The sequence below is a fragment of the Erythrolamprus reginae genome, chromosome 10, assembly GCF_031021105.1.
Source record: "Erythrolamprus reginae isolate rEryReg1 chromosome 10, rEryReg1.hap1, whole genome shotgun sequence".
NCBI classification, from domain to species: Eukaryota; Metazoa; Chordata; class Lepidosauria; order Squamata; family Dipsadidae; genus Erythrolamprus; species Erythrolamprus reginae.
In genome coordinates this window covers 28287458-28305967 of record NC_091959.1, presented here as the reverse complement: position 1 = coordinate 28305967, position 18510 = coordinate 28287458, and the positions used below count along the sequence as shown (strand labels likewise).

General features: G+C 46.5%; 1 protein-coding gene across 5 annotated transcripts in view; it reads left to right on the top strand.

Moving 5' to 3' along the window:
• LOC139172821 (protein FAM169B-like) overlaps window positions 1-18205 on the top strand; it is a 142612-nt gene extending 124407 nt beyond the window's left edge. For all 5 annotated transcript variants that reach the window (XM_070762049.1, XM_070762051.1, XM_070762050.1 and 2 more), the window contains 3 exons: window positions 9195-9323; window positions 11691-11758; window positions 17527-18205. In XM_070762049.1, the coding sequence (XP_070618150.1) occupies window positions 9195-9323; window positions 11691-11758; window positions 17527-17736 (407 nt within the window). In that variant the 3' untranslated portion in view covers window positions 17737-18205. The remainder of the gene's footprint in view (window positions 1-9194; window positions 9324-11690; window positions 11759-17526) is intronic.
• The last annotated feature ends 305 nt before the right edge of the window (window positions 18206-18510 follow it).

Genomic DNA, 18510 nt, shown 5'->3' with positions numbered 1-18510 from the left:
TAGGCTTCTGGCTAGTAGAACTTGATGGTTTGACCATTTGGCATTTCAATGCCCTCACTTTCAGTGATTTCCCCCTTTTTCAGTGCCACTGTGGCACATTTATCCAGGCTAAACTCCATGCTGATGTCGTTGCTAAAGATTCGCACAGTGTTGGTTAGTTACTATATCTCAGTTTTTGATTTTCCATACAACTTCAGGTCATCCATATACAGCAGGTGTGAAACTTTTGGTGAATTCTTAGCAGGTTGGTAGCCTAGGTTTGTTTTCTGTAGGATGAGTGACAGCGGGATTATAGCAATGAAGAATAGTTATTTATTTATTTATTTATTTATTTATCAGATTTGTATGCCGCCCCTCTCCGTAGACTCAGGGTGGCTAACAGCAATAATAAGACAAGATAAACAAATCTAATATTTAAGTTAATTTAAAAAACCCAATTTAAGAAACCAATCATACATACAGACATACCATGCATAAATTTTATAAGCCTAGGGGGAAGGGAAAATCTCAATTCCCCCATGCCTGACGACAGAGGTGGGTTTTAAGGAGCTTACGAAAGGCAAGGAGGGTGGGGGCAACTCTGATATCTGGGGGGAGTTGGTTCCGAAGGGTCAGGGCCGCCACAGAGAAGGCTCTTCCCCTGAGTCCTGCCAAACGACATTGTTTAGTTGACGACCCGGAGAAGGCCAACTCTGTGAGACCTAACTGGTTGCTGGGATTCGTGCGGCAGAAGGCGGTCCCGGAGATATTCTGGTCCGATGCCATGAAGGGCTTTGTAGGCTTTGTGGGGGGCAATAGCCTAGCTCTGTTAAAAAGTGCTGTTGCTAACATGTTGTAAGCCACCCTGAGTCTAAGGAGAAGGGCGGCATAAAAATCAAATAACTAACTAACTAACTAACTAACTAACTAACTAACTAACTAACTAACTAACTAACTAACTAACTAACTAACTAACCTACCAACACTTTGAATTGTGACCGGAAACTGATCGGCAACCAATGCAGACTGCGGAGTGTTGGTGTAACATGGGCATATTTAGGAAAGCCCATGATAGCTCTCGCAGCTGCATTCTGCATGATCAGAAGTTTCCAAACACTTTTCAAAGGTAGCCCCATGTAGAGAGCATTACAGTAGTCAAGCCTCGAGGTGATGAGGGCATGAGTGACTGTGAGCAGTGACTCCCGGTCCAAATAGGGCTGCAACTGGTGCACCAGGCGAACCTGGGCAAACGCCCCCCTCGCCACAGCTGAAAGATGTTTCTCTAATGTGAGCTGTGGATCGAGGAGGACGCCCAAGTTGCGGACCCTCTCTGAGGGGGTTAGTGATTCCCCCCCAGGGTAATGGACGGACAGATGGGGTTGTCCTTGGGAGGCAAAACCCACAGCCACTCCGTCTTATCAGGGTTGAGTTTGAGTCTGTTGATACCCATCCAGACCCCAACATCCTCCAGGCACCGGCACATCACTTCCACTGCTTTAGTGACTGGATACTGATGATACCTCACCCCATGCCCTTGGATGATCTCACCCAGATGTTTCATGTAGATATTAAATAGTAGGGGGGAGAGGACCGACATCTGAGGTACCCCACAAGGGAGCAACCTAGAGGTCGACCTCTGACCCCCCACTAACACCAACTCTGACCGACTGGAGAGGTAGGAGGAGAACCACTGAAGAACAGTGCCTCCCACTCCCAACCCCTCCAGCCAGCGCAGAAGGATACCATGGTCGATGGTATCGAAAGCTGCTGAGAGGTCAAGAAGCATCAGGACAGAGGATAAACCCCTGTCCCGGGCCCGCCAGAGATCATCCATCAGCGCGATCAAAGCCGTTTCCATGCTGTAGCCGGGCCTGAAACCCGACTGTTGAGGGCCTAGATAATCGGCTTCTTCCAAGGACCGCTGGAGCTGGAGCACCACCACCTTCTCAACAACCTTCCCCATAAAGGGAAGGTTGGAGACTGGGCGATAGTTGTTGAGAATGGCTGGGTCCAGGGAAGGCTTCTTGAGGAGGGGGTGCACAAGTGCCTTCTTGTAGGGCTCCAGGAAGTACCCTCTCCCCAAAGAAGCGTTGACAATCTCCTGGACCCAGCTCCGTGTCACCTCCCTGCTGGCTGAGACCAGCAAGGAGGGACACGGATCCAGCAAACAGGTGGCGGAACTCACAGCTCAAATGGCCTTGTCCACTTCATCAGGTGTCACCAGATCAAACTCTTCCCAGACAGGTGGACAAGTATGGGCCCCAGTCACCTCGACTGACTCGTTATCAGTTGATTCTGTTTTCCAATTGGAGTCGAGGTCTGCTCGGATCCGAGCGATTTTATCAATGAAAAACGTGTTAAAATCCTCGGCACTACTTTGCAAGAGCTCCCCAACTCCCCCCTGATTAAGAAGGGAGCGGGTCACCCTAAACAGAGCGGCCGGGCGGGATTCCACTGATGCAATCAAGGCGGCATGATACACGCATATTGCCGCCTTGAGCGCCACTTTGTAAGTCTTAATGTGAGCTCTTGCAAGTGTTCGATCGGATTCGGACTTACTCTTCCTCCATCGCTTCTCTAGACATTTCTTCTGGTGTTTCAACTCTCGGAGCTCCTCAACCATGGAGCTCTATGGGGTCTAGTGCTGCGGAGAGGTCGCAACGGCGCAATTCGGTCAAGAGCCTCCGCTGCAGCCTTGTTCCAGGCCTCAGCCAGAGACTCTGCCGAATTGTGTATGAGTGTATCTGGAATAACCCCAAGCGCCTTCTGAAAGTCCTCTGGATCCATCAGACGTCTGGGGCGGAACAACCTAGTCAGTTCCGCCTCCCTGCGGGGAAGAATTGGAGCTAGGAAGTCAAGCCGCAGTAGAAAATGGGGACAAAGAGTCCCCCTGTAAGATGCCCCTTCTGATGTTGATAAGTCCATAGCTTTCATTCCCAACAAAAAGCTCAGTCTTCCAATATTTCATCGCCTTTTCTATGAATTTCCTGATGTTTTCATTGACTAAAAATGACATTTTATGATCCAGCTGTGTGGCAATGAGTCAAAGACTTTCTTGTAGTCAATCCAGGTCATGCATAGGTTTGTTTTCCTGTTCTTACAGTTCTCCGAAATCATTTTATCAATTGGGAGCTGGTCTTTCGTAGCTCTGCTTCATCTTTTATTGCCCTTTTGCTCCACTGGCATGATGTCATTTTCTTCCAGATAGTCCTGAATTCTGTCAGCTATGATACCTGTCAGCAGTTTGAGGATGGTCGGTAAACATGTTATTGGCCTGTAGTTTCCTGGTATGGCTCCTTTCGCTGCATCTTTCTGTATTAAATATGTTCTGCCAGTTGTAAGCCATTCACTGATATTTCCTGTCTGCAGTATTTTGTTGAACAATTCAGCCATTTTTGCATGCAGGCTGGTCAGGTATTTCAGCCAGAAACCATGCACCTGATCAGTGCCAGGGGATGTCCAGTTCTTTACTTTCTTCACTCTTTTTGCAATCATTTCAGGTGTTATCTCCAGCTGCTGCATATTGCTCTTTGAGAATTTTTTCTCAAACTCCTTTATCCACCCAGCAGTTTTGTTATACAGTGTTCCCTCAATTTTCGCGGGGGATGCGTTCCAAGACCACCCGCGAAAGTCAAATTTCCACGAAGTAGAGATGTGGAAGTAAATACACTATTTTTGGCTATGAACAGTATCACAAGCCTTCCCTTAACACTTTAAACCCCTAAATTACAATTTCCCATTCCTTTAGCAACCATTTAGATTATTACTCACCATGTTTATTTATTAAAGTTTATTAAAAAAATGTTTTTTAAAGGCAGCCGAAAGTTTGGCAATGACATATGACGTCATCGGGCGTGAAAAACTGTGGTATAGGGGGGGAAACCGCGAAGTATTTTTTAATTAATATTTTTGAAAAACCGTGGTATAGACGTTCCACGAAGTTCGAACCCGCGAAAATCGAGGGAACACTGTAGTCCTTTTCGACCTCCCAGAGATCTTGCCAGAACTTTGTTGTTATTTTCCCCTCTGACTTTTCAATTTTCTTATCTGTTTGCTGATGCAGGTTCTGGTAGAACTGCCTCTGGTTGGAATGAAATGTTTGGTTCTGCCTGTACTGGGTGACCCTAGCTTCATATCGCTCAATTTGCCTGGCTGTCGCTGTTATCTGCTTTACAATTTCCAGAGCTTCCTCGATTTTTTTTGTATTAAGCCAGTACTGTTTTGTCAAATAGTCTTTGATCTTCTGATTGTTCAGTTTCTGCTCCTTAATGTTCTTCAAGTTACTTGCATCTGATCTCAAGGTTTTGATTTTCAGTTATAGTCGGATTTTCATTGGATTATTTTCATTGGATGATTATTATTATCATGATCATTATCATCATTATCATCATTATCATTATCATTACTGGCCTGCTTTTCTTTTATTGCTAACTCTTCTAAGCATAATTGCTTTCTGCAGTGAATTCCACTGCATGACATGCCCAAAATATGGTATTTTTCTGAGTATAAGACACACATTTTGGGGAGGAAAATGGGGGTGGGGAATCTAGGTATTCATCTAAATAGCATCCTTTGTCTGGTCAGTTTCAGCACTTTATTTTATCTCCTGGTTAGGGATAAAAAAGCCTTTTTCAGAGGGTGTAGGAATGAAAACAAGCCTGCAAAGACTTGGGGCTTGAAAAAACCTTCTTCGGAGAGGGGAGGAAGCTGGGAAGATCGTTAGCACCTAATTAGGGCGGTGGAAAAAAACTACATTCGTAGTATAAGATGCACCCAAAATACAGAAAAATACAGTAAATCCTATCCCGTTCCTGTTGGAGGCAACATTTAAGGTGCTTCCAGGTTGAAAGGATTAGCCGGTTGACCTCACCGTGGGGGCTCCTTTCATGTCCCTATTATGGACCTGGATCGAACGACAGGAACTCACCCTGCCACGCAGCGGCATTTGGGTCTCAAACGCAGGCTTGCTAACCTCCAACTCAGCCCCCTAACCTCACGGGAAACTGCACACCTGGCCAAAATAGGTGAGACATAATTCTGTGACTCCGCCTTCCAGCAACATGTCTGGTGTTTTTTGCCCTGCTACTTGTTTGTTGGCCACCTTTGCTGTCTGAGGAATGTGCACGGGCTGATTGGGCCGTGTGACTGGAGACTCTGTGGCAAAGTGGCCAAGTTTTATTTTTAATCAAGTATAAAACTGGCAGGAACGTAGAGCTGGTTTCCCACCAGGAACGTGCCAGTTTGATATGTCCCAATAAATGTTCTTTGAGGACTATGCCTGCCTATGGAGTTCTCATTGAATGGGATGTGTCACTTTGACCCTCGACACAACTATGTTCTTCCTTGCATGTCAATTACCAGGAGGAAGCATAGCATAGCATAGCATTTAGACTTATATTTTTATTTTATTTATTTATTATTTAGATTTGTATGCCGCCCCTCTCCTCAGACTCGGGGCGGCTCACAGCAAGATACAACAATTCATAACAAATCCAAATATAATTTAAAATATTTAAAAAGAACCCCATTTTACTAACAAACACACACACAAACATACCATGCATAAATTGTACAAGCCCGGGGGAGGTGTTTCAGTTCCCCCATGCCTGAGGACAAAGGTAGGTTTTAAGGAGTTTACAGAAGGCAGGGAGAGTAGGGGCAGTTCTAATCTCTGGGGGGAGTTGGTTCCAGAGAGTCGGGGCCGCCACAGAGAAGCTCTTCCCCTGGGGCCCGCCAACCGATATTGTTCAGTTGACGGGACCCGGAGAAGGCCCACTCAGTGGGACCTAATCAGTTGCTGGGATTCGTGTGGCAGAAGACGGTCTCGGAGATATTCTGGTCCAGTGCCATGAAGGGCTTTAAAGGTCATAACCAACACTTTGAATTGTGACCGGAAATTGATCGGCAGCCAATGCAAACTGTGGAGTGATGGTGAAACATGGGCATACCTAGGTAAGCCCATGACTGCTCTTGCAGCTGCATTCTGCACGATCTGAAGTTTCCGAACACTTTTCAAAGGTAGCCCCATGTAGAGAGCATTACAGTAGTCGAACCTCGAGGTGATGAGGGCATGAGTGACTGTGAGCAATGAGTTCCGGTCCAGATAGGGCCGCAACTGGTGCACCAGGCGAACCTGGGCAAACGCCCCCCTCGCCACAGCTGAAAGATGGTTCTCTAATGTGAGCTGTGGATCGAGGAGGACGCCCAAGTTGCTGACCCTCTCCGAGGGGGTCAATGATTCACCCCCCCCAGGGTAATGGATGGACAGATGGGATTGTCCTTGGGAGGCAAAACCCACAGCCACTCCGTCTTATCCAGGTTGAGTTTGAGTCTGTTGACACCCATCCAGGCCCCAACAGCCTCCAGACACCGGCACATCACTTCCACTGGTTCGTTGACTGGATGGGGTGGAGAGGTAAAGCTGGGTATCATCAGCATACTGATGATACCTCACCCCATGCCCTTGGATGATCTCACCCAGATGTTTCATGTAGATATTAAATAGCAGGGGGGAGAGGACCGACCCCTGAGGCACCCCACAAGGGAGAGACCTCGGAGTCGACCTCTGACCCCCCACTAACACCGACTGCGACCGACCGGAGAGGTAGGAGCAGAACCACTGGAGAACAGTGCCTCCCACCCCCAACACCTAGAGCCGGTGCAGAAGGATACCATGGTCGATGGTATCGAAAGCCGCTGAGAGGTCAAGAAGCACCAGGACAGAGGATAAACCCCTGTCCCGGGCCCGCCAGAGATCATCCATCAGCGCGACCAAAGCAGTTTCCGTGCTGTAACTGGGCCTGAAACCCGACTGCTGGGGACCTAGATAATCGGCTTCTTCCAAGGACCGTTGGAGCTGGAGGGCCACCACCTTCTCAACAACCTTCCTCATAAAGGGAAGGTTGGAGACTGGACGATAGTTATTAAGTACGGCTGGGTCCAGGGAAGGCTTCTTGAGGAGGGGGCGCACGAGCGCCTCTTTATAGAGTGTTGGAAAAACTCCCCTCCCCAAGGAAGTGTTGGTAATCTCCTGGACCCAGCTCCGTGTCACCTCCCTGCTGGCTGAGACCAGCCAGGAGGGACACGGATCCAGTAAACAGGTGGCAGAACTCACAGCTCCAATAGCCTTGTCCACTTCATCAGGTGTCACCAGATCAAACTCTTCCCAGACAGGTGGACAAGTACGTGCCCCAGTCACCTCGACTGACTCGTTGTCAGTCGACTCTGTTTTCCAATTGGAGTCGAGGTCGGCCCGGATCTAAGCGAATTTATCAGCGAAAAACGTGTTAAAATCCTCGGCACTGCTCTGCAAGGGTTAAGAAGGGAGCGGGTCACCCTAAACAGAGCGGCCGGGTGGGATTCCGCTGATGCAATCAAGGCCACATGGTACGCGCATCTTGCCGCCTTGAGCGCCACTTTGTAAGTCTTAATAAAAGCTCTTACAAGTGTTCGATCAGATTCAGACCTACTCTTCCTCCATCGCTTCTCTAGACGTCTCTTCTGGCGTTTCAACTCCCGGAGCTCCTCGTTGAACCATGGAGCTCTACGGCGTCTAGCGCCACGGAGAGGTCGCAAAGGCGCAATCCGGTCAAGAGCCTCATTCCAGGCCTCCGCAAGAGACTCCGCCGAACTGTGGACGAGTGCCTCTGGAATAACCCCAAGCGCCGTCTGAAAGCCCTCTGGGTCCATCAGGCGTCTGGGGCAGAACATCTTAATTGGTTCCGCCTCCCTGCGCGGAAGGATTGGAGCCAGGAAATCAAGCCATAGTAGGAAATGGTCTGACCATGACAAAGGCAATGCTTCTAAGCCCCTTAGTCTCAGACCATTACTCAATTGCTCGGAAAGGAATACCATGTCAGGTGCGTGCCCTCCCTCATGAGTCGGACCCTGTACTACTTGAGTCAGGTCTATGGCTGTCATGGTGGCCATGAACTCCTGTGCCAACCCAGAGGTTTCGCCGAGTGACGGCAGGTTGAAGTCCCCCAGGACAATAAGTCTGGGGAACTCCACCGCCAACCCGGCTACCTCCTCGAGTAGCACAGGCAGGGCTTATGCCACGCAGCTGGGAGGCAAGTACGTGAGAAGCAAGCCCACCTGAACCCCTAAGTCCAACTTCACAAGGAGGGACTCACAACCCGCAATCTCCGGAGCAACGAGCCTACGCAGGCAAAGGCTCTCCCTGGCTATAATAGCCACTCCTCCCCCCCTTCCCTGGGGTCGAGGTTGATGCCATATCTGAAACCCGGCTGGGCAAATTTCCGAGAGCGGAACTCCTCCCTCTGGGCCCAGCCAGATTTCAGTTACACATGCCAGGTCGGCCTCCTCATCCAGGATTAAATCCCGGATGAGGAGAGCTTTATTTACCACCGACCTAGCATTGAGCAGAAGCAACCTGAGCCCAGGGCCAGAATTACACTCATCACCAGTGCCCTGGGTTGAGCTCACGGAGCCGGAACAAGGAATAGTTATTAGACAGCGATCCCTCATTCCCCTGGAACGGCTAACTCCGTGGCTCCCGCCATATCTGCCTCTCCCCAGCAACACCGGGATATTCCGACCCTCTGCCACCCCAGAGATCGGTGCCCCTTCCCCTCCCGCCTCTCCGGTGTCAGGTGGCCCAAATATATCATTCATACTATTTCCATTCATCCCATCCCTGGCATAACCCCACCCACTCCAACCATCCCACTCATACCAATCATTCATCCCATACACATTATTGCACCCACCCCAGTTATCCATCGGTTAACACCCCCCCCAATTGATTAAAAATAGATTAAATTAGCAATAGATTAGTGCACTAATAAAATATATTACAAATATATAAGATATAAAATTATAAATCTGAATAAGTTAATAAGTTAATATAAAAAATATCCCACTTCATAGTGCTTTTACAGCCCTCTCTTTACAGAATCAGTCTCTTGCCTTCAAAATCGGGGTCCTCATTTTACCCACCAGGGAAGGACGGAAGGCTGAGTCCATCTTGAGCAGGTGGTGAGATTTGAACTGCTGAACTACAGCTAGCAGTTAGCTGAAGTAGTCTGTAGTGCTGCACTCTAACCACGGCGTCACCCCAGTTCTTAAGAGGAGTGCCAGGACGAGATTTCTGCTTCAAAATTTATTAAATACCGAATTTGACCAGTTTTGAACCAGTCGAATACCGAAGTATGACAGTACATTGTTACTTCTCATGTTCTTTGCCTTCTATTTAGTTTGTCAAAAGTTCTTAAAGACTCACCCAAAAGAGCAGTCTCGCGTGTGGGAAGTGGAAGCACCCGGGGACTGGACTCAGCGCATTAACATCTGGCTAAAAATCCAGCTGGAACAAAGCTTTCCAAAAAGTGAGTTGAAGAACCACGATATTCTACACACCTGTTCATTGATATCCTTCACAATTGAATGAAAAAAATGCAGAGGGCCTTTTGAGAGTATTTGAGTCTTCGGAGAGGGGCGGCATACAAATCTAAGTAATAAATAAATAAAATAAATAAATAAATCATTTTTAAAGAAAATTGTGCAGATGTGTTTTGCCACTACTGTAGCTGCATATCTGTTTCTCTGATAGGATTCTGGACCTTTTTTGCAAGGAGAAAGGAATCTAGGAGTCCTCGCTTAGTGACTGCCTTGTTTAGTGATTGCTCAGAGCGATGAGGTTGATGAAAAAGTAACTTTAGCGACCAATCCTTGCATTTCCTACCTCCCAAGTCTGTAAAGCATCTATGTAAGAATCATTTTAAAGGTAGTTCTGGTTGAGTGACTCCCAATTGGGACTGACCATTTGGTTATTAAGCAAAGCAGTTGCTATGGGAAACCACACCTGTGCTTTTGATCAGCTTTCCTTGGTTTTACAGACCTGTGAAGCTCCTAAATGTGAAGATTGGTTGCAAAGTGACATTTTTGGTCCCTGTCATAACTGCGAGGACTACTTGCCCTTGCAAATCTCACAAATGATCTTCGTTCCTGGACAAAAGTATTGCTCATTTTTAAAGTCAGCGTTGGCAGATTTTAACTCCTGCTTAGTGACTGTACTGAACTGGCCAACTCTGTGATTAATTTATTTATCACAGGTTAGATTAGATATTAGATTATTTGAATTGGAAGGGACATTGTAGGCTATCTAGTCCACCACCACCCCACTCTAGCAGAAGTCCCTACACCTTTCAGACAAGTGGCAGTCCAATCTCCCTTTGAAAGTCTCAATTGTTGAAATTCTCACAACCTCTGGAGGCAAACTGGTTGTCTTGAGTCTGATATCTTTCTGAAATATTCAGATAATTCTGTTGTTTTTACCTCTCACAAATAATTGCTTGTGGGATTTCTTTAGATCAAACGTGAGCAACTATGATACCTTGATGACCTCTGGACTTCAATTCCCAGAATTGCTGAGCCCCCATTCAATTCCCAGAATTCCTAAACGTGACATGCTCAGGAATTCTGGGAGTTAAAGTCCACAGGTTCCAAAGCGAGCCATAGCGGCCCACCCCTGTCTTAGATCCTTCCTTCCTTCCTTCCTTCCTTCCTTCCTTCCTTCCTTCCTTCCTTCCTTCCTTCCTTCCTTCCTTCCTTCCCTCCTTCCTTATTTATTTATTAGATTTGTATGTCGCCCCTCTCCATAGTATTTGAACTGTATTTGTTTTATTGTAAAGTTTTTTACTGTTTCCCCTTTTTGCCTTCTGACAAAATTGCTTGCTGTTGAAACAAGAAACCCATTTTAAAAAAGGTAACAGCAATATAAACAAGAGAACAGATTAAAAACACCCAGCATTGTACACACAAAACCTATATCTTGCTGCTGGACAAGGCAATAGTTTGTTTGTTTGTTTGTTGATTTGATTGGACTTATATACCGCCCCTCTCCTAGGACTTGTGATGGCTTACAACATATAAAAGTATAAAATATAAAAACAAATCCTGTTAGATCCTTCTGGAAGTCTGTTCTTCCAACCTGTCTCTCCTTTTTTCAGCATTTTATCTTTTGCTGAAGCTTCATAAAATTTCTCAAGAGAAACCAAAAAGATAGCTGCTTTGTGTCTCGGATGAGATCAGAGCAATCCAATCTCCCTGCCCAAACCATTCTGATTGCCTATTATTGGATAGAAACAATATTCTATATGCAGTCTCAAAACCTTCCCCCCCCCCTTAACGTAAATGCAGTATTGTATGTTGTACCACTAGTGTCATCTAGTGGCAGATGTCTACAGCTGGCCAGGAGAAATATTTGCAGCTTGCAATCCTAAAAGGGGTGGATTTGATTTAAATCAAGCCGATTTAAATCATAATTTTTTCAAGGGCAGCTGTCATGTCTGTTCCGCAGCGGCTCCTCCTCTGATTCACTGTTGTCAGTCCCAATATTGCGGAATATATAGACCTGTGCTACATAACTTAGCTCCATTTCATCCTGAATAAACTATATTATTAATGTATCTTAAATAGAAAACTATCTTTAGATAGATTTGTACTCCCAAAGCATTTTATTAAAATAAATTTGATTTAATAAAAATCTGATTTAAATTGAAAAAATCCAATATTTTTAAAAAAATTTAAAGCATCCATTTTTATCCACCCTGATCTTAAATGACTCGATTTAGAATCCGGATTTCACGTTGCAGTGAATGAAGCCTTGGCCAGCGGTAAATCTGAACAATTCTTAACTGTTCAAGGTTATGAGGCGCCTTCCCGGAGCTATTGACAAGAAATGTCTCTTTTAGATGCGGCCCGAAGTTCTCCCAGACCAAAGGGTAAAGACGATGAAGCTGAGAAAGGACAGATAAATACAGTGAGTTGATAAAATTGGTGCCTGTGCAATCGGGGCTTCAGATTATTGGATCAGAGTTGGAAGGACGATGCACAGATGCCTCCTGTGTGCTTAGATTTATAAGCTTAATTAGTCAAGATTGGGTGAAAATATCTACTGCATTTAAAACTGCTCTTTTTTATCAAGACCAAGAAACAATAGATGGTTTTTAGGCATGGTTCTGTAAACTCTACCCAATGCCATATTTGCTTTCTACTCTTCACTAAACACTAGACTTTGTCAATTGCAAAGCATGTTTGGTGACACTTTCATAGCAGAGTTTCTTACGCTATTTCTTAGCTTTGGTTTTTTATATAGTTTTTAATGTTTTTAAATAATATTTTTATTGCAATTTTCCAAGTAAAAAACAAAACAATATACCAGAGAAACATAAATTACACATATATAAAATATGACTCCACTAATACAACTTTGCGTCATCGGAATTCTCCTTCCCAGTTCTACATTTTTCTAGTTATGGCTATTGTTTTATAACTAAACATTTTTTATCTTTACCTATTATTAACTATTATCCAATAATTATACATTATATACATTATCTTACAACCGTTAAGATTTAAGGTTACATCTGTCACATTTTCCCTTTCTTATCACATTTTTAATGACATTTCATTCTTATCCTAATTCACATTAATTTTACTTTTTTTTGAGCCAATTGCACCATCTATCCCAAATTTTATAGTATCCTACCTCCCCCCCCCTCTCTCAGTTCCATGGTTAATTTACTCATTTTTGCGCATTCTAGCACCATTTTTACAATCAATCGAGGCTTTTATTAACTTTTTAAAAACTTTAATGTATGCCACTTAGAGTCACTTGCTTAATGAGATGAGTGGCTATATACATTTGATATTTCAATAAGTAAAATAAAAATATTTCCATGAATTCCATGAAAGCATAAAATGTCTGGTCAGCTAGAATCCTCTTATCAAAAGAATGGGATCAATCTTTGCCTCCATTCACATTTACACAAACTTTGGCATGGAATTGTACATTAAAAAAAAAGATATTTAGCAATAGCATTTAGACTTATATACCGCTTCATAGTGTTTTTACAGCCCTCTCTAAGCGGTTTACACAATCAGCCTATCGCTCCCCACAATCTGGGTCCTCATTTGACCCCCCTCGGAAGGACAGAAAGCTGAGTCAACCTTGAGCTGGGTGAGATTTGAACTGCTGAACTACAGCTAGCAGTTAGCTGAAGCAGCCTGCAGTGCTGCACACTAACCACTGCGCCACCCCAGCTCTCTTTGGGTGTTTTACTGAGGTGAGACCTGCCTATGAAGAGCTACCCTGTGCTGAAGTTGGGAATAGAACGGAAAAATAACAGCGTTTGAAGAGACCTTAGAGGTCTTCTAGTCCAATCCTCCACTCAAGTAGGAGACCTTATACCAGTGATGGCTAACTTTTTCTGAATTGAGTGCCCAAGAATGCAATGTGTGTGCGGCCCCCCTGCATGCCCCCCTGCATGCGTGCATAGCCCCCACCCCATGCCCTGTCCCCGCACATACACAGCTGAGACCTGAAGACGAGCTGGCTGGTGCACACGCCTGTCCAGTGGAGCTGAACTAGAGCAACAGCTTGCTTGCCCATAGAGGTTCGCCATCATGGCCTTACACCATCCTGGACAAATGGCTGCCCAACCTCTTCTTGAACAACTCCATTGACAGAGCAACTTTGAAGACAAGGGGTGTCGTTAGTTGATCATTCTCACTGTCAGGAAATTTCTCCTTAGTTCTAAGTAGATTCTCTCTTTCCAGTGGTGGGCAATGTTCCCTCTAATTTTTTTTCGGTGTGGGGGGAAAAGTATAGTGTCTGAGCAGCAGTCCCTTTGGTAGTGGGCGGCATAGAAGTATGTATGTATGTATGTATGTATGTATGTATGTATGTATAAATAAATAAATAAATAAATAAATAAATACATAAGTAAATTTAAAAAAAACCCTTCTTTTTTATTAAAAGAAATTAATAATAAAACAAAACCAAAATCTATTACTATTATTACTATCTTCTCCTCTTTTTCTATTCCTGTCTCCTCCCCCCTTGTTTGTGTGTGTGTATATGAACTCTTGAACCATTTTCAATAACAGGTGAGGGCTATTGGAAATGGTTCAAGAGTTCACACACACACACACACACACAGACACGGCTGGGTTTTTCCCCCTCTTATTTGGGTGCTTTTTACCATATGCTTTAAATCAAGAGTCATTTCTCTCTTTCTCTCTCCCCTTCTTGCTCTCTCTCTCTTTTTCTCACTTTCTCTCCCTCCCTTTCTATCTAGTTCTGTCTGTTGCTCTCTCTCTCTCTCACTTTCTCTCTTGTTTTCTTTCTCTCTCTCTCTATTGCTTTCTTTCTCTCTCTTGTTCTCTCTCTTGCTGTCTCTCTCTTTCCCCGCCTCTTTCTCTCTCTCTTTCTCACTTACTTTCTCTCTCCCTCTCTCTTCCCACCTTGCTCTGTCTGTTGCCCTCGCTCTGTCAGCGAGGGGGCTGCGAGAGCGCTTTCTCCGAGCGCTTCAGGAATGCCTGCCCTGCCTCTACTGCTTCTCCCTTGCTGAAAGCTCGGGACGAAAGCGCTCCCAGCGAAGGGGCTGCGAGAGGGGCAGGGCGGGCATTCCCGAAGCGTGCAGAGAAAACTCTCTCGCAGCCCCCTGGCTGGGAGCACGGAGGAGAAGCCGCAGCCGCCACCGCTGTGGGAGAAGTCGCGCCCCAAGGCGGAAGCTGGAGAAAGCCGGAGTGGGGGCAGATCGGGCGAGTGGGGGGCAGTGGTGAGAGGCCAGGGGCGCGAGGGGGCCGGAGGCACCGTGGGGAGGCGGGGGCGGCTGCGGCTCCAAAGCTGGCAGGGGGATGGAGAGCGCAAGCGGCGCCTCCGCACTTTCGTCGCTCCCCACCCCCAACTCCAACATCCGGCTCCTTGCGCGCCCTTGGAAAATTGTGCGTGGGGGGGGGTATTTTGGGGCACGTGCGTGCCTGCGCACGCAGCTTATAAGGAACAGTGCTCAACAGTGGGGAATGCTGTTCCGGTGGTGGCCATGCAGCGTGTAGGTTAGCAAAGGTGGCAATGCCGGGCGTCCACGCGCCACCAGCGCTTCCCCGGACCTATGCCTGCCCCGCCGCGAGCGTTTCCTTCCCCTGCTCTTCACCCCTTGTTCACCTCTCGCGCCGGCTCCCCCCACTTCCTGTGCTGCCACCGTTCGTCCCAAGAGCAAGAGGCGAGCATGGTAAATGGGCGGTGGGGGGGGCAAATGGCGGTGGGCAGCACCGAGCGGGCACTTATTTGTTTGCACACAAGGGGGGGGAAGCAGGGGCGTGCTCCCAGCCCGTTCTGGTAGGGCCGGGAATGGTAGCCCGCTCCTGTCTCTTTCCTATTCTTCCACCTATTATTATTATTATTATTATTATTATTATTATTATTATTATTATTATTATTATTTATTAGATTTGCATGCCGCCCCTCTCCGTAGACTCGGGGCGGCTCACAACAACAATAAAACAATGTGTAACAAATCTAATAATTTAAAATCACTAAAAACCCCTTATTAAAAAGTAAAAAACATACGCACAAACATACCATGCATAAACTGTATAGGCCCGGGGGAGATGTCTCAATTCCCCCATGCCTGACAGCAGAGGTGGATTTTAAGAAGTTTATGAAAGGCAAGGAGGGTGGGGGCAATTCTAATCTACGGAGGGGGGGGAGCTGGTTCCAAAGGGTCGGGGCTGCCACAGAGAAGGCTTTTCTCCTGGGTCCCGCCAGGGGTGTGCAGCAGGTAGAGTGCTGTACTGCAGGCCACTGAAGCTGACTGTAGATCTGCAGGTCAGCGGTTCAGATCTCATCACTGGCTCAAGGTTGACTCAGCCTTCCATCCTTCCGAGGTGGGTAAAATGAGGACCCGGATTGTGGGGGCAATAGGCTGGCTCTGTTAAAAAGTGCTATTGCTAACATGTTGTAAGCCGCCCTAAGTCTAAGGAGAAGGGCAGCATAAAAATCAATTGATCAAACAAACAAACAAACAAACAAACAAACGACATTGTTTAGTCGATGGGACCCGGAGAAGGCCAACTGGGATTCGTGTCTCACTTGCTTTGGAGAATAGGTTGACCCCATCTGCTATGTGGTAGCCTCTCAAGCAGGGGTGACGTGCTACTGTTTTGGGCCAGTTTGCCTGAACCGGTAGTAACAATTGCTTCCAATTGCTTTAAAAATGCTTTAAAAATAATAATAATAAAAAAGGTTCTGAGGATCAGCTGTGGCAATCAGCTAAACTTAATTTCATTGAGGGCCGCATCAGGGTTGTGTTTGATCTAGGGGTGGGAGGGGTGGGGGGGCGAGGGGTGTGTGGCCAGCTTGCCATCACACATGGCGGGGGCATCTGTGAGGCCCAAGTATTCTGCCAGCAGAAACGAGCTCCTGAGCTCCGTTTTCAGCTTCTGACAGTGAAAATGGAGCTCGGGAGGGTTGCGGGTGGCCAGCGAAAATGGAGCTCCTTCAGAAGCAACGTGGGCCTGGCCTTTGCTGTTTCCAGAGCTAAGCTTCCTGCAGGCCATGCCTACCCCCAGGCCTTAAGTTTGATACCACTGGACTAGAAAATTTATTTATTTTATTTATTATTTGGATTTGTATGCCGCCCCTCTCCGAAGACTCGGGGCGGCTCACAACAAGTGAAAACAAATAATAAATAATCCAATTAATTAAAATATTTAAAGATTTAAAAAACCCCATATCCTAACAGACACACACACAAGCATACCATGTATAAATTAAATGTGCCCAGGGGGAGATATTTAATTCCCCCGTGCCTGACGGCAAAGGTGGGTTTTGAGGAGTTTACGGAAGGCAGGAAGATTAGGGGCAGTTCTGATCTCCGGGGGGAGTTGGTTCCAGAGAGCCGGTGCCGCCACAGAGAAGGCTCTTCCTCTGGGGCCCGTCAACCGACATTGTTTAGTTGACGGGACCCGGAGGAGGCCCACTCTGTGGGACCTAATCGGTCGCTGGGATTCGTGCGGCAGAAGGCGGTCTCGGAGATATTCTGGTCCGATGCCATGAAGGACTTTAAAGGTCATAACCAACACTTTGAATTGTGACCGGAAACTGATCGGCAGCCAATGCAGACTGCGGAGTGATGGTGAAACATGGGCATACCTGGGTGAGCCCATGACTGCTCTCGCAGCTGCATTCTGCACGATCTGAAGTTTCTGAACACTTTTCAAAGGTAGCCCCATGTAGAGAGCGTTACAGTAGCCGAACCTCGAGGTGATGAGGGCATGAGTGACTGTGAGCAATGAGTCCCGGTCCAGATAGGGCCGCAACTGGTGCACCAGGCGAACCTGGGCAAACGCCCCCCTCGCCACAGCTGAGAGATGGTTTTCTAATGTGAGCTGTGGATCGAGGAGGACGCCCAAGTTGTGGACCCTCTCTGAGGGGGTCAGTAATTCCCCCCCCCAGGGTAATGGACGGACAGATGGAATTGTCCTTGGGAGGCAAAACCCACAGCCACTCCGTCTTATCCGGGTTGAGCTTGAGTCTGTTGACACCCATCCAGGCCCCAACAGCGTCCAGGCACCGGCACATCACTTCCACCGCTTCGTTGACTGGGCATGGGATGGAGATGTAAAGCTGGGTATCATCGGCATATTGATGATACCTCACCCCAACTATGTCATTTTGTTGGTTATTTTGTTAGTTATTCTGTTAGTCTGATAGTTGTTCTGTTCTTCTATTTCTCTTTTAAGAGTCTTGGCTGTAGCCCACATCTAGAAACGCTGCCACACAAACCCACGGGACATCTTGGTGACTGTAAAGTGGCCCCAGACCTTCCTTCTCAGAGCGATGAACTTCAAGTTCAGTTTAGAGCAGAAGAGCCAAAACAACTGAAGAGGAGAATGAGCAGAGAAGAACTAGCTAAAGAGAGTGTTGTGAAGCACTTGAGGACGATGTCCTAAGTTTTGTAAACAGCAGAAGCAAGGGAAAAAACTCCCATGAAATCTGGGGATCGGGTGGCCAGTCAGGAATTCGCTAGTGAATAATAACAACAACAATAACAGACTTGGAAGGGACCTTGGTGGTCTTCTAGTCCAACCCCCTGCTTAGGCAGCAAACCCTACACTACTTCAGACAGATGGTTGTCCAACATCTGCTTAAAAACATACAGTGTTGGGGCATTCACAACTTCTGGAGGCGACATCTGTTCCGCTGATCAACCGTTCTGACTATCACGAAATTTCTCCTTAGTTCTAAGTTACTTCTCTCCTTGTTTACTTTCCACCCATTGCTTCTTGTTCTACCCTCAGGTGATTTGGAAAATAGCTTGACTCCCTCTACTTTGGGGCAACCCCTGAGATATTGGAAGGCTGCTATCATGTCTCCCCTGGTCCCTTTTTTCATTAAACTAGACATACTCCGTTCCTACAACCGTTCTTCATATGTTTTAGCCTCCAATCCCCTGATCATCTTTGTCGCTCTTCTCTGCAATTTTTCTAGAGTCTCAACATCCTTTTTGCACTGTGGCGACCAAATTATTTCTTCATTGATTGATATATTGAAGTGATTCTGTCCAGTGTTTCTCCACCTTGGCAATTTGAAGAGATGTGGACTTCAACTCGCAGAATTCCCCGGTGATTGAGTGTCATAACAGCAAGGTTTAGAAAAATGTAGAGCACTGATTCTCAAGATATGTGGACTTCAACTCCCAGAATTCCCCAGCCAGTCTCTAGGTG